At 38.3% G+C, this 15,731-nt stretch overlaps 1 protein-coding gene across 6 annotated transcripts in view; it reads left to right on the top strand.

Annotated features, from left to right (window-relative positions):
• ATP9B (ATPase phospholipid transporting 9B (putative)) overlaps nt 1-15,731 on the top strand; it is a 121,716-nt gene that overhangs the window by 18,925 nt on the left and 87,060 nt on the right. For 3 of the 6 annotated variants that reach the window (XM_081873359.1, XM_081873360.1, XM_081873361.1), the window contains 4 exons: nt 3,426-3,539; nt 5,383-5,491; nt 11,448-11,506; nt 14,533-14,584. In XM_081873359.1, coding sequence (XP_081729485.1) covers nt 3,426-3,539; nt 5,383-5,491; nt 11,448-11,506; nt 14,533-14,584 — 334 coding nt within the window. Of the gene's footprint in view, nt 1-3,425; nt 3,540-5,382; nt 5,492-11,447; nt 11,507-14,532; nt 14,585-15,731 lie in introns of those variants that run through there. The other 3 variants (XM_081873362.1, XM_081873364.1, XM_081873363.1) reach the window with 3 other exon arrangements.

Genomic DNA, 15,731 nt, shown 5'->3' on the forward strand with positions numbered 1-15,731 from the left:
ACAAGAGTAGAAAAAGACCTGTCTGTAGGCTACAATCCTATGCTATCTTATTTGGAACTGAGCTCCTATGACCTCTGTAATACCAACTTCTGAGTAGACCTGTATAGGATTGTCCCGTTAACATTTTTTGTGCAAAGCACAAAGGGCGAAGTGTAGAGAAGTGAAAGTGCTTCATGTGTTCATTTTTTTAATTGGGTAAACTTGTGGCTTGTATACATTAATGCTATATATGAACATGTATTTAGTATTTGGTAATCAGTTATTAAGTATAAAATGTGAATAACAAAGCAGGGCTAAAATCTGAATACATTTTCTTTACTCACATTCATTCCTTATCCAAGAAATTTTTAAGAGTTAATATTGCTTTTTTGCAGTTTTAAAGCTGTGTATTACCTAGTGGCACTAAATTGTGCATTAATGAGAGAGGGATAAATATTTTCCCTTATTTTGAGCTCACAAGTAAACCAACCTCCTATTTTTATTTTTTTGTTTTTCACATCTCTGTTGAAATGTTCCTCGCAGAGTGTTGACTTTAAATGCAGAATAAGTGGTTGGAAAGTTAATTCCCCAGTATGGCTAGTGGTACAGATTACAAAAACACCCATAAATGTAGCAATTGTTTTTATGTAAGAAACCTTTATACGGTGTTGGCTATTATGTGTTTTATAGGCATATAACAAAACCCTGTATTAACTAAATCCAGTTTAAAATAATGTTCTGTCTCTTCAGATTTTCTTTTGGCTTATTATGGTTTTCAAGATGCAGAATTCTTTTCAACACTGACAATAATAATTTGTTGTAATACATTTTGTGCAAATCACAAAAGGGCACAGTTTGGCTTTATTTTTTTGTTCTTTGACTGATTTCAGTAAATTCTATGACTTTAGCATTGATTCTTTGGATAGCCAGCCTTGTTAGTTTCTAATTTAATATTTGACTGAAAAGTAACTCTTGAGGGAGAGGTGTTTCAATGAGTGTGAAATAAACAGGCCATTATATACTGTGCCTTTTTCCACAGTAATAAATTATCTTGTTGGTTACTTGTTGACAAGAATGCTGCGTCTTTCAATTCTTAATTTCAGTAAGAATGCAGATTTTTGTAAACCTTGTGCACTGGTCCCCCCCCCCTTCCTTACACTCCCCCTAACCCACCAACATTATTCAGCTAGCTGGCACATACAAGGATATTACTTATAACCCCTTCTTTATTAAAAAGAAAAAGTGAGTCCATAATGTGGACTCCATAATGTGTTTTCTTTTGAGAGTATTAATGTCAACTGCTTTCATGCAGACAAATATTTTCATCTTCATTGCATGAAACCAAAATTTTCTCTATTTACACTGAACATTTTCCTAAAGGTCATTAAGTATACATTTAGACATTGATTACTGTAGTTAAATGCACAATGTGTGTTTCAGGGGTTTAGGCAGAGTCCCGATGCCTGCAAAGATCAGCCATGATTTGTGAACACCTGTTGGCACAGCATAGTCCAGATGCATTATTAGTCTTGGAATATTTTTTCTTAAACTTTTCCTTAGGAAATGGAATAGTTTGAAAGCGTTTTGTAATTGCACAGTTGGAATCCTATTCTGGCTTTGGTATGAATGCAAATTACTGAGCTATTAATTGATACTAACTGGGATTTTAAATTAATTAGTGGTGAGGGAGGAAATATTGTTACCCTGCTGAGATTAATTTATATAAGAATTTAAACATTCTAGAACAGAATAATCAAGTTTCATTGTAAATATAAACACAGTATTTCTGTAGCGTACCTCTTAGCATTTGTACACATACTTGTAAATCAGTAATAACTGCTAAACCAATTGAATTTCCTTGTATTGAAATTTCCATAATACGTTGGTTTGTCTGGAGCTTACATTTGAATGTACTGTGTTTGCATTCTACCCACATGCAGACTTTGGGGTAACATTCTTTATTTTCATATTAAAAAAGGAAATGTATTTAAACATAAATAAATTACAATATTAACATTTTTCCCTTGGGGAGAGTAGCTAGGGATAATAGTAGAGTGACAGGTTATATTATGCTGATTTTATTGTGCAGTACAATCCAGAGCAACTATTTTGTATCACTTTGATTATATGTATACGGTTTTCTCTTATATCATAACTCTTTCTTTTTGGAAGGTTATGTACTTTTCTTTTCTGTATTCATTACTCTTGTTGCTAATGGCTAGGCAATACTGGAGTTGTTCTTTTATTACATTTATTATTGAAAAGTGGCCTCACTTTAGCTATGAATTTAGAGAACATTAATCAAATCACTGTTTTCTCAGGTTAGTTCCCCATCTGTATTATGGAGATATAACTGAAGTATCTTTTAGAAGCTCAAACATTTTTTGAGGATGAGTAGCATTGGCCTCTCCTACATACACAGCACTTGGGACGTGGGTGGCGCTGTGGTCTAAACCACAGAGCCTAGGGCTTGCTGATCAGAAGGTCAGCGGTTCGAATCCCCGCGACTGGGTGAGATCCTGTATCTCGGTCCCTGCTACTGCCAACCTAGCAGTTTGAAAGCACATCAAAGTGCAAGTAGATAAATAGGTACCGCTCCGGTGGGAAGGTAAACAGTGTTTCCGTGTGCTGCTCTGGTTCGCCAGAAGTGGCTTAGTCATGCTGGCCACATGACCCGGAAGCTGTACGCCGGCTCCCTCGGCCAGTAAAGTGAGATGAGCGCCACAACCCCAGTTGTCAGGGGTCCCTTTACCTTTACATACCCACCACAGTCCCATTCCATGCATACAATTTCATGAGCCATGAAAAAATGCTTCTCTTTTAATTTTGAAATTATACTTCTAAACTTATAAAAGTATGCTATGGCTCACACTGTTACCCAACCTTCCTCGTGTGCTAGTTTTGTTTAACAAAATATCTAGCCTGAAAACAATTCTTAGCGAAGCTTGCTGACTATCTACAATTCTATGATTCTATTAGTAACCACCAAACACTTACCCTCCCCCCATTGCTAAATTACAGGGCGCCCCTTATCAGTGTCTGGGCTCCTGTAAAGGATACCCTCCTCTACATTCTTGAACTCTGCTTATAAGCTTATTGTATTGCTAAGTATTGCTAAGATAATACATGTTTTGTCTAATGAACATTCTGTAGTGCTACAATAAATGCTAGATACTATAATGCCTATATTATGGATGAATTTTCTATTTAATATTTTATATTGGAATAGTCATCATCATTAAATGTTCATGTTACTATTGATTGATTTTTCTGTGTTAGTAGAGATAGTTCAAGCCATGTTGAAAGCAGCACTCAGAAAAAGGAAAAGAAACTATTATTGATTATAATTGTGATTAAAGTTCCTGTTACATAAAAAAAGTTTCTGCATACTGGAAATGTTTTTGAAAGCACCATTTCCTGGTTTTTCTTTTTTCTTTCACTTTTAGGTTTTATATGAACAATTCAAGTTTTTCTTGAATCTTTATTTTCTCGTAGTCTCCTGCTCACAGTTCGTACCAGCGCTGAAAATAGGCTACCTCTACACCTATTGGGCTCCTCTGGTAATCAAAAATGCTATCCAACTATATATATATATATTTCATTTATGAGCTTGTGTGCACATGGCCAGTGTGGTTGTATAGAACTGTCTCCTAACACTGATGGCATGGCAGCTTACCTGGAAAGAGCAGTGGCAGTGATGTTGGTTCTGTGCACACATGCTGGCAAGAGCACAGGATTGGCTCTGCTGGTGTGTTCATGAAGCCCATCTCTGCCATTGTCCCATCCCAGTCCCTGACAGCAGCTTTGGGGATCAGCTCTGTGGCTCTCTTCCACCACACTAGCCTCTACCACACATGAAAGACGCTCAGTGCAGAAGAAACATTTCCTATTTCTTAATGGTTAAGAGATCAGGAGTATTTCCATGCTTCTCCCATTTCTCACTTGAATGATCTCCATTCTCTTTTCAGAGCTAATGTCAAACGACATGGCTTTGAACCAGACGCTAAAGTCTATTTAGTTTCAGATACTTATGGTTTTGTGCAACACTAACCATAGTTAGTGGGGGATTTTGAATGAGAAAGGAGCAAAGGAGAATACGATCTTGTGAGGAAAGGAGAGGAATTGCAGGGGTACTCCTGGTCTCTTAACAACACTTCACAGATCATGACGTGTTACATCTGAGCCAAGTCAGATCAAAAGAAATGTGACTCATGTTAAATGGACCTGTGTGTGTCTGGGAAAAGTAAGCACATTTTTTTAAAAAAAAATATACTTTTATCTATAATAAAAAGTTACAACTTGTATGTTCTATAATTTAAGAACTACGATTCTACCTGTGCTTTCTAAAAACATTGGAAGTATCTGGCTATAGCCAGGATATTGCATTTAACATTGGTTATTGATTTTATTTTCAAAGGGAATTGGCCAAACTTTTTTATAACTACTCCAGAAAAAAATGCTATAAGGTCTACATGTGGCACATAGTCCAAAAGTTTGGTATATCTGATCTAGTATATGCAGCTAAAAACAAATGTTTCAGTACACTTTTGGAAGTAATTGATTCCATGGAACTTACTCCTAAATAACTGAGTTTTGACTCACTATAATTTTTAACCAAAGTCAAGCTACGCACCTTCAAGGCAAAAAGCAAAACTCGTTTAGGAGATTAGTCTTCTCTTGTTACATCTCAACCTTTATTTTAAAGTAAGCGTGCTTGATTATTTTTATCATGCACCTCAGCTTCATGTCTTGGAGACCATGGGTTGGTGCAGCTGTAACATCAAAACCATGCTTTGGTGTTATGTGCCTGAACCTTTGGCTCATATGCTTCCCCCTCTCTTGAGCTTGGAATGCCCTTCCTCCTTTCCTGGTTTGAAGCAAGTCATCTTTGGTTTGTGCTTGCTCTCTAAATAAGAATTGAAAACCAGGGTTCACTCCTGATTTGCAGAGCAAGCACAAACTGAAGCTGCACAGAAGGGAAAAGTATGATGTATCTTGAACCAGGAAAGGAGAGAGTGGGGTGCCAGTGTGCATTGGCCCTATCAGCTCTGTTAACACAGCTACACACGCACAGTTTGTTGTTGCATATGAACCATCCCATTGCCTTTTAGATTTATCTGAATATTGCTTTGAGTGGAGGGTACTATATTTTGTTCTTGTGATGAGAGCCTGTTCAATAGTTTTATCACATGTTTTGGAAATGTTTCCAGAAATCATTGGCTATGTCTCAAATTTTCCTCAGCTGTTCTGGAATAACTATGGCCTTGGCAAAAGGGAAGAAAACACACAACAAAACTCCAAACAGTCCTACTAAAATGAAATATAAAGCGCATGCTTTTCTTATCTGTGGATTTTAATAGAAATATTTTCCATTTCGGGAAATGTTTGTTATATTTTAAACAGGGATTTGTTTTGGCTGTCACAGTGCTACGAGAGGCAGTTGATGAATTTCGTCGTTACCAGCGAGACAAGGAAATGAACTCTCAATTATATAGCAAGCTTACAATAAGAGGTTGGCAAACTTTTTTTCCCTGTGAATCATGAATAGCATTCATATTTTCTGGTCTGTGTGAAGTACTATTTCTTTAAACAAGACCTCCAAATTATGGCCAACCAAAAAAACACAGCCTATTAGCATATACTGTGGCCTGTTTGGTGCTTAACAGTCTCCTGTGTTTGTAATCCTAGGCAAGCAGCAAATAGAAGGTTGCCATACATGGTTGGTGGGCTTCATTCAGTGTAGTGGGTCACAAATTATGCTGGCCTAGTAGATTTTACTGAGGGAAACTAACAAGACTACCACTAGCTATAACTGATGGAAATTATATGTTAATCACTATCACTTGAATAAGGCATAAGAATATGAGTTCATCACACATAAAATACATATGCCAAAATTCTCTAAAGAGTGCTGTATAAATTCTTTTTAAAATGCTGGCATTATAGCCTGAAATAAACAATGTATGAATCATGGATTGCATTTAACTCAAAGGTTGTGGATGTCTGCACTAGATTCTTCAAAGATGAAACTATCAAAGGCAAAAGGTTATGTTAAATACAGCATACATTTCTCTTTTGTGTTGATCTTACTCAAAGAATAAGCCAATATATTTGGTAAAACTGCTGAATAGATTTTAATTTTATTTGGTGTTTAATATAACAATAATTAACATTCCATTTTCCCTCTGTTATGTATACATTGAAATCATCCACATGCATTCATCCATGGCTAGCCTTTGGAACAAAAATGAATACTATTAACTAAAACTCTGCTTATAAATTTCCATTAAACGATGCCTTTTGTTGAAGCTTATACTGCTTATTTTCTTTATTTCATGGGTCCATGTATTGAGTATTCTTTCTGTATGTAGAGATTTTCTATCATCTCTTAATTGTGGCTTGCTTCATTTTTATGTTACTGTTTAGTTTGCCACTTTATGAAAACCTTCTGATCTCCACAAAGGATAGTTTAGTATTGCAGGAGATTTTGTGGCTCCTAATGGGCCAGTTCAGGGTAGAACACTCATGTAGGCTTGCTCTCCCTCTCTGCATGTTGCAAAACACCCTCATACACAACCCAGTTGTGCTCATTTGACTAGTAGGGGCAGAATGTGTCTATGGATACCTAGTCAAATATGTATCCAAATGTGCAATCTGTCCATCTGTTGTACATTACTTTCAGCCTCTCCCCCGCTTTTATTCCAACCAGTCACATGCAGCACTGTATGACAATAACTTATTTGGGGTGAAAGTTGCTACATAGAACTGCAAGCAGTGCAACTTACCAAAGCATGGCAAGGCAGGGTGCATTGGTCCCGTTGCCTTGGCAATGGCTCAGCAATGGTGATGCATTCCCTTTCCCTTTGTTCTGAAATAACAGCAGATGGAGGGAAGAATGACTGCAAACGAGTACAAAGGAATGGAAGGTCACACTTGTTTAAAAACAATTTTGTTCCCCCAGGAATGGCATCTTTTGTAAAACTTTCATAAACTTTCATAACCTCATGATGCATAACAAGGGAAGTTCATGCCTTAGTTCTGAAAAGGCAATGCCAGGAATTCATGTTTTATAGTCCTCTACTTATGCCATCCTTGGAAGAGAGAGTATTTTCTCCTCTCTGCTCCTTGCCTAGACACTTGCAAGTTCTCTTCTCCTCTACCCCCCAATCAGTCCCTTATGCATATTGTTATTATTTATTGTTATTAGTTATTAAATTTATGTCCCCACTCCCTTTGTGCTTTTGTTGTGCCTGAACTGAGCAGGTTTGTTGATGATGAGAGTTCCATCCTGCAATCATGTTTCTGGAGAAAACCAGCAGAAGTATGTTTTCCCAATTCCCAGCTCATTTGTGTGCACGCTGTTCTTATTAAGGGTATCGGGTGAAGTCTAGTGATGTCTGTCTGACCTAGGACAGATGTATCACGGACAGCATTTCCTCAGTGACCATGTTCGCATGTACCAATGAGCCAAGAAACTTGGCTTTATAGACCTTACTGTGTATTAGCTGCTTGCTTGTACACACAGCCTTATCACTCCTGGTTGCACAAGCAGGTAAGCAAACAAGGAAGGGAGTAGCTTAACATTATGTCCAAACCCAGGATTGTGGTTTGTTTCTCCTTAAAAAGTTAAGATTCATAAACAAGCAACTCTTGGTTTAAGGCTGGCTAGTTCTCATGGCTTTTCATGGTGAAACAAGTCATTTATTCCAGTTCAGACATAATGCTAAGCTATTCTCTTTGTGGTTTGTATATTCATTTGCATGAAGGGAAGATCAAAGTGGGTGTGATTGGACCAGGTGCATCAGCTCATATACAGGATGGTTTATTAAATCAAGGTTCTCCGCTTATTGTTATGTTGGAATGCAGCTATTGCAGGGGCAGTTTGTATGTTGGAAGGTGCTCCTTGTGGCTGTCTTTAATATGAAACTCCAACATTCCCCCACATCGTATAGGTAGTATTGTAATTAATGGGCATTTAGTATATGCTGTACCAGCTATAGGTCTCACAAAGAATCATAGATCAATATAGCTATTTTAATAGTTACAGCATTAAGCAGTACAGTAACTTCTTTGAACAGTCTTAGTACTGTTGCCATGGCTTTTCTGATTAAAATGGAAGTACAGCCACCATTACTGACAGGTACATACCGTATGTACTCAAGTATAAGCTGACTTTTTCCAGCACATTTTTTATGCTGAAAAAGCCCCGCTCAGCTTATACTCGAGTGAGGGTCCTTTCGGGCTGCTCTTTCCTCCTTCTCTGCCTTTGCCGCTGTTGGCGGCGGAGGAACGAGCAGCCTGAAAGCAGCCCTTTTGGGCTGCTTGTTCTTCCTCTGCTGCTGCCACCACCACCAGGTTTGTGGTGTGGTGAACCCGCTTATGCTTGAGTCAATAAGTTTTCCCAGTCTTTTGTGGTAAAATTAGGTGCCTCGGCTTATATTCGGGTTGGCTTATACTCAAGTATATATGGTATATCCCACCCAAGAGTTTACACTCATGTGATCCATTATTCTGGGATCAATTGTATGGTTATTTACTAAACCTGCAAAATGAGTGTCCTAGATTCCAAAATCATTTGGACTGGAATACCCTTGCTACAATGGCATGACTATTAATATCTCCCCCTCTGGGTGACACTATGCTTTTGTGTCTCTAAAATTTGACAGTTGTCACAGTTACTGACGTTTCTTGGCTAAGAGCACTTTGTAGGTTTATTATTCTTCAGTACCTGGTCAGTTTATCACCAATTACTGCTTTCTATTTGCTCCTGTCCTAATTCCTCTATTGATTTCCCATTGCTTCAATTTCTTGACCCAAAATTTCAAAGCTTTGCATGAATATAACAGCTTGTTTTAGAAAATTGTCATCTTCTTTTTATGTGAACCTTCTTGATAATTTTGTTGTGAGCTGGAAGGACAGGATGCAGATTCGAAAACAACCGGAGGTTTAGCTTTTTTGACGATAAGCACATTTTTGGATTTTTTATTTATTTACTTGAACCAGGTTAACTAACCAAAACAGAGACAGTATCTTGAAGAGAAATGTTGAAAGGAGGCTTAACATTCTGTCTACTACAGCATTTGCATAATTTTGCTTACCTTGTTTGTGGACATCTTTTGTTGGCATTCATAGACTAGGATTATATTTATTTAACTCCACCGCAATCTTCTTGAGCCATTCAAGTGTAATGAATTATGATAGACACTTAATTGTGTTCTAGTTCCACAATACGGCTTTAGGCAAAGGCTTGCGCCTTGGTGGACTATAAAGCTTCGATATGCAGTCACTTCTGACAGCTTTGGACTTTTTTATTGGCAATTACACAGATGGTGAAGAGTGTTTTTAGCTAGTGAGATGTGTTTAGAAGGAAAAAATAGTTTGCAAAAATAATTTATTCAATGAATAGCATTTGATGTTTTTCTCAAATTGTCTTTCCAAAGTTGTAATATTATATAATTTGTATGTTTTCTGAAATGTTATCAAATGACTACTGGTTCTAATAGTCAAAGGAGAATTGTTTATAGACATCTTAAGGTTTTAAATTATCGTTTTTATTGCTCAAGTATGTTCTACTAGCCCCCTTGCAAACAAGTGGGTGTAGGGTAAAACTTACCTGAATTTGTACATTTGCATTGGAAACAACTGTCCCTGCTACCGCATTCATAAAAAAGTGCACTATGCCATGAAGGATAAATTTACACATTCTAAATTTGCACATTCAGTATCTGAAGAAGTGTGCATGCACACGAAAGCTCATACCAAGAACTAACTTAATTGGTCTTTAAGGTGCTACTGGAAGGAATTTTTTTATTTTGTTTTGACTATGGCAGACCAACACGGCTACCTATCTGTAACATTTACACATTCTGTACTTCAGAGCAGCAGTCTGATAATACATGATTTTACCGAAGCTTTTTAGTAAAACAGAAGTCTCACTCTCATAACTACAACTCTTACCGTGTTGTGAGAAATTAGAATTTTGGGGCAGGAAGGCATATTCTGAGAATAAATCAAGAGACCAACATCACGAGGCATTAAGTGCTATCCCCCCACAATGAGCAATACTTCACAGAAGTGGAGATGGGGTCTACCCACTATGGTACTTATTCAGTAAAAACACAAGTATTTAGAATTGGGATACATGCATGATACTTTGTAGTTTTCAAGCAAAGGTTGCAGACATGCAAGATGTTCACAGGATGATTGGGAATAAATAGTATCTGAGATACGTTCGGGAGTCAGCTGTATTCTGGATGCCAAATTTAGGTTTTCAGATAGGAGGATGAATTTCAAGACTTCCCATATTAATAGGTATTAATAAGTGTTTCTCATTTAAATGTTTAACTCACCTGCCTTTCCCGTGACACTCAGAGTAATGCTATGTTTACTATAATTTATCTTCATTAATATTGAAGAATAAGTGTATGTTTTCTTGGTGTTAATGGCCATTGCACCAACCAAGAACTGCTTTTTTGCAGAAGAAAATTAATTTCAAGTGCCAGATTGGTTTTTCATCTCACTGTTCCGTCAGAATTCCCAAGTGGAACTGCTTTTGCTGGAAATCAGTGGGTTTAGTTGTTTGGGTTTGCGTTTGGCACCAAATGTTGCTTTTGGGTAAGATTGGTTCTACTTGACATCATAATTTATTTGGGCCTACCTGTCAAATAGGGACACGGGTGGTGCTGTGGGACTTGCCGATCAGAAGGTCGGCGGTTCGAATCCCCGCAACGGAGTGAGCTCCCGTTGCTCTGTCCCTTCTCCTGCCCACCTAGCAGTTCAAAAGCACGTCAGAGTGCAAGTAGATAAATAGGTACCACTCTGGCGGGAAGGTAAACGGCGTTTCCGTGCACTGCTCTGGTTCGCCAGAAGCGGCTTAGTCATGCTGGCCACATGACCTGGTAGCTGTACGCCGGCTCCCTCGGCCAATAAAGCGAGATGAGCACCGCAACCCCAGAGTCAGTCATGACTGGACCTATTGGTCAGGGGTCCCTTTACCTTTACCTGTCAAATATGGCCCATGAAGGCTCTTTTTTAGGGGGGGGGAATTTTGTTTTGAACATTTTTTCATCTCATTATATATCATTTCCCAATATGTGCTTGCCCACCACATATGAAAAAATGTTCCTTCTACTTCTTTACATTTCCAACACAAATCTGATTCCGATTTTGTACATTTTAGCCAATCGACTCTGAGTTAAATGCTATCTATGAATCATTTTCATATAGTTCTCTTTCAGTGTATAGGGTGCAGTAAATTTCAAATCATTCTTCCAAAATTTCTCCCAGAGATTTAATTCTATATTGATGTTACAGTTATTTTAAAGCTAGTTGTATTTAAGTAAGCTTCTTAATGGTTTTTAAAAACATTTGTTTGATAAAAAACTCCCACAAAAGTCAGCATAGGAGTAAAATGTGTCTATGATTTCTTGATTATTGCTTATGTTGACTTGTTTTTTATTTATTTAAAGGTAAAGTGCAAGTTAAAAGCTCAGACATTCAAGTTGGCGATCTCATCATAGTGGAAAAGGTTGGTACTTTAAAATATTTTTTAGTTTGGGGACACACACACACTACAGATAAAAGCTCTTAAAGTTTTTGCTTTTTGTATGATTTCCTGCCACAGAGCAGGTTTCAAGCTGAATAGGTAGTTAATGGGCATTATCTAATGCTATGTCAGCAGCCTGCCCCCCATCTGCTCTGGAAGGTACGCCAACCTTCCAGATCAGCTTTTTAAGGTGCACAGTGAGGCTCAAGGGGGAAAAAGAAAAAGAGAAAGTCCTGTTGCACAGTCAGAAGCCCATTGCAGTCAAACAGGCACTGCTGGATGTCACCCATTGTTGTAGTTGTTTAGTCGTTTAGTCATGTCCGACTCTTCGTGACCCCATGGACCAGAGCACGCCAGGCACTCCTGTCTTCCACTGCCTCCTGCAGTTTGGTCAAACTCATGTTGGTAGCTTCGAGAACACTGTCCCACCATCTCATCCTCTGCTGTCCCCTTCTCCTTGCGCCCTCCATCTTTCCCAACATCAGGGTCTTTTCCAGGGAATCTTCTCTTCTCATGAGGTGGCCAAAGTATTGGAGCCTCAGCTTCAGGATCTGTCCTTCCAATGAGCACTGAGGGCTGATTTCCTTCAGAATGGATAGGTCCATGGGACTCTCCAGAGTCTCCTCCAGCACCATAATTCAAAAGCATCAATTCTTCGGCAGTCAGCCTTCTTTATGGTCCAGCTCTCACTTCCATACATCACTACTGGGAAAACCATAGCTTTCACTATACGGACCTTTGTTGGCAAGGTGATGTCTCTGTTTTGTAAGATGCTGTCTAGGTTTATCATTGCTTTTCTCCCAAGAAGCAGGCGTCTTTTAATTTCGTGGCTGCTGTCACCATCTGCACTGATCATGGAGCCCAAGAAAGTAAAATCTCTCACTGCCTCCATTTCTTCCCATTCTATGTGCCAGGAGGTGATGGGACCAGTGGCCATGATCTTCGTTTTTTTGATGTTGAGCTTCAGACCATATTTTGCTCTCTCTTCTTTTACCCTCATTAAAAGGTTCTTTAATTCCTCCTCACTTTCTGCCATCAAGGTTGTGTCATCCGCATATCTGAGGTTGTTGATATTTCTTCTGGCAATCTTAATTCCAGTTTGGGATTCATCCAGTCATAACCCTGAACAAAGGATACAAGAGAACACATTTAAAATCTTGATAATGCCTTGTTGTTACATAAAACTTGCAATGATCTCCTGTCCAAGGATGATCAGGGCGATTGGGTCCACACTTGCATAGCTCCAGTAATGTTGCAGCTGGATATGCTCCCAAATAATTAATTGGAGTAAATTGTAGGGCTTATTTTGTTTATTTCATTTTAGCAAATCTAAAGTAGATATTTTTCAACCGTTGTTGTCAGTATGAAGGATTTTATAATATTAAATATTTACTTTTGTTACAAAGACAAATAATTGGAACTCATAACTGACAAATATGAGAACTTGTTTTTATTGGTATCCTGCCATTGTAATGAGGATGGTAAGATTAATTATGTCTGGTGGTGTGTGAGAGAGCTGCGTTTTTGTCAAAGCTTCAGCTTGTTAACGGGCAACAGTTTTAAAGGATAACGCTAGTAACCTGAGATGTGACTAAAAGGTTTATGTCAACATTAAAAGAGAAGTTGTAAAGATGTATAGTTAATCTATATAAAGACAGCACATCTGATTTTATGTTTGTCATTTAAGGAATGATTTATTGACTTCTGAAGTTGTCTTTTGCCTCTCCTCTCAGTTTTGCAGATAGTAGGTTCACAAGTATTGAATATACAATATAGTTCATGTTCTTCAGTAAGATTTATATTTTTTCTGTACCCTCTCTTTCCACCTTACTATATAAAAATACTTTTTGCTCAACATAGGAAGGATCTGGGCGGTTTTAGAATATGCAATAAAATTTCAGCATTTTTTTAAAAAATTCTGACAGATCGAAATGAGATTCTACACTCATTCTCATGCCATTTGCTTTTCTTAGATGTTGGAATAGGCTCTTCTGTTATTTCTCTGTAGAACGCTAAAGGTTTGCATTTCCCATCATTTTGTGTTTGTGTGTGTGTGTGTGTGTGTGTGTGTACACACATACTTTACAGCAGCAATGCAAGGCTATTTATTTGATCAGAGATCAAAGACACTGTGCAGAGGGGGTTCTCAGTCTAAAATGCCTGATTCTTAAAGGCTGTTGGAGGAAAAGTGATAGCATAAACTAGTGCTGCTGTTTTGATGTTTACTGTACTTAATGTCTTCTATTTGTAACTGTGGATCTTGTGATATGGGCAAAATGCTAGTGGTGCCTTTATCCTATTTGCTAAGGACAAAATCAACCCGTTAGCTTTAGCATTTTGAGAATTTAGCAAGTTAAACATAGTTTTAAAAAATGAAAAGAAGGGGAAGAGAATTGAAACACCATTGGGGACAATTGACATAATTTTTAAGGGATATGTAGACCATAAAGTGATGGTTTGAGTTTGCTAATATTACACACACACACACACACACAGAGAGAGAGAGAGAGAGAGAGAGAGAGAGAGAGAGAGCAGTAAAAATTAATGCCCAAGTGCTATCCCCCAGCCATCCAGGTTAGAAGTGTGATTGTCAGATGGTTACTGAGCTACAGTTGTTTGCTTCAAATCATCCTAGTGCCGGACCCAGTGATGGCTTTAGAGGCAAAGGGATTTGTGTAAGCACACTCACATCCCTTTGGCCCCCAAACTTTTCTTGTGTTGCACATAAATAAATAAATAAATAAATAAGTACTTCATTTAAAGAACTGCTGCTTATTGAAATATTACTAGTTTGTATAAATAAAGAATGTATTTGTTGGAAACCAAGTCATTATGTTTCTGGAGCAGATTTGGGTGGGTTCAGGGGTACACAGAGGGGGGGGGGTAATTCTGTTCCATGAACAAAATGACTATATGGGATTCAACTCTTAGAATTAAATGCCCCCCTCTCTGTATATATACACACACATATATGTAACAAACATGCTGTACTTCCCCCCCCCCAACAGAATCAGCGAATTCCATCTGACATGGTGTTTCTGAGAACTTCAGAAAAAACAGGTATGTTGATATTTTCTGGTATTGTTCTGTGGATGCTTTGTGAAGGATATACACTAGTGATTATAGTAACTGAAAGTTTATATTATTGCTGTTTTCAAATGGATCCTCTTGGATTGATTCTGTAGTTCTGCTTTTTTTCTTTTCTTTTTTAAGTAGATAGGAACACCTGATCTAAAATAAAAAGCTTTAGAGAGGATCATGATTCTATTTGTGTAAAAGCTATGTCTTTTGTACAAGGCAGCAAACCTGGCAGGGAGAAAATAAAACTGCATGCCCATGTAGTCTTCCGTGAACTGATATGTAACCCCTATCACAGACAATGCACAATTTAGCTACATGTGGTGGGGTGGAGTTACCACATCCACTCTTTGGATGCTAGCTTTTTTTCTTATATTTAAGATGGAAGGGCCTGTGAGGCCATTATCATCTCTCCCCCCCCCCCCAAACCCATGTTGTTTGAGAGCTGATGCTCATTGTTGGTGACTGGCTGGCTTATGAACTAGTGCATGGGTAGGCAAACTGAAGCCTAGAGGCCGGCCCAATCTGCTTCTAAATCTGGCCTGAAAAAGTTTGCTGACCCCTGAACTAGTGGCTACAGGCTTTGTTGGAACTCTGCTTGACCACACTCCCTGTCTCTTCCTGGTAGGAGCTGATGTCTCCTTCATCTTGGCAATAGAGCCAGGCCTCTGTTTTAGCTCTACTACTGTGGTGGTTTCCCAGCAGGAATTGGCGTGTGCCCTGGTAGTTGGCAATCTTGTCCATCGGCTTAGCTTGGGACTCTTTTGTCATTTCCTCCATCTCTAGTGCATACAGATTATACAAAAGCTGGTTGTTTACTTGTGGAGCTGTGCAACAGATATTGCTCATTTAGTTTGTAGTGCTCTGAATTCTAGTCTTACACTTCAGTCCTAACGCTTCCTAGGGAGTAACCCCGTTAAAATCAATGGCACTTACTTCTGAGTAAATATACATAAGATTACACTGTTGGTATATTACATTGATGTGATAAATTCATATAGTAGCTGTGTTTAGATGTCATGCTGAGCCATAGTTAATTAACCTTGGCTAATAATGCTCATCCCACCCCTCTCTTCTAGTACAGCTGCGAGGAGTAGTTTAGAAGCTTTCAGTTAACCACACATTGTTG

The sequence above is a fragment of the Podarcis erhardii genome (genome assembly GCF_964252035.2).
Source record: "Podarcis erhardii genome assembly, chromosome: 8".
Lineage (NCBI taxonomy): Eukaryota > Metazoa > Chordata > Lepidosauria > Squamata > Lacertidae > Podarcis > Podarcis erhardii.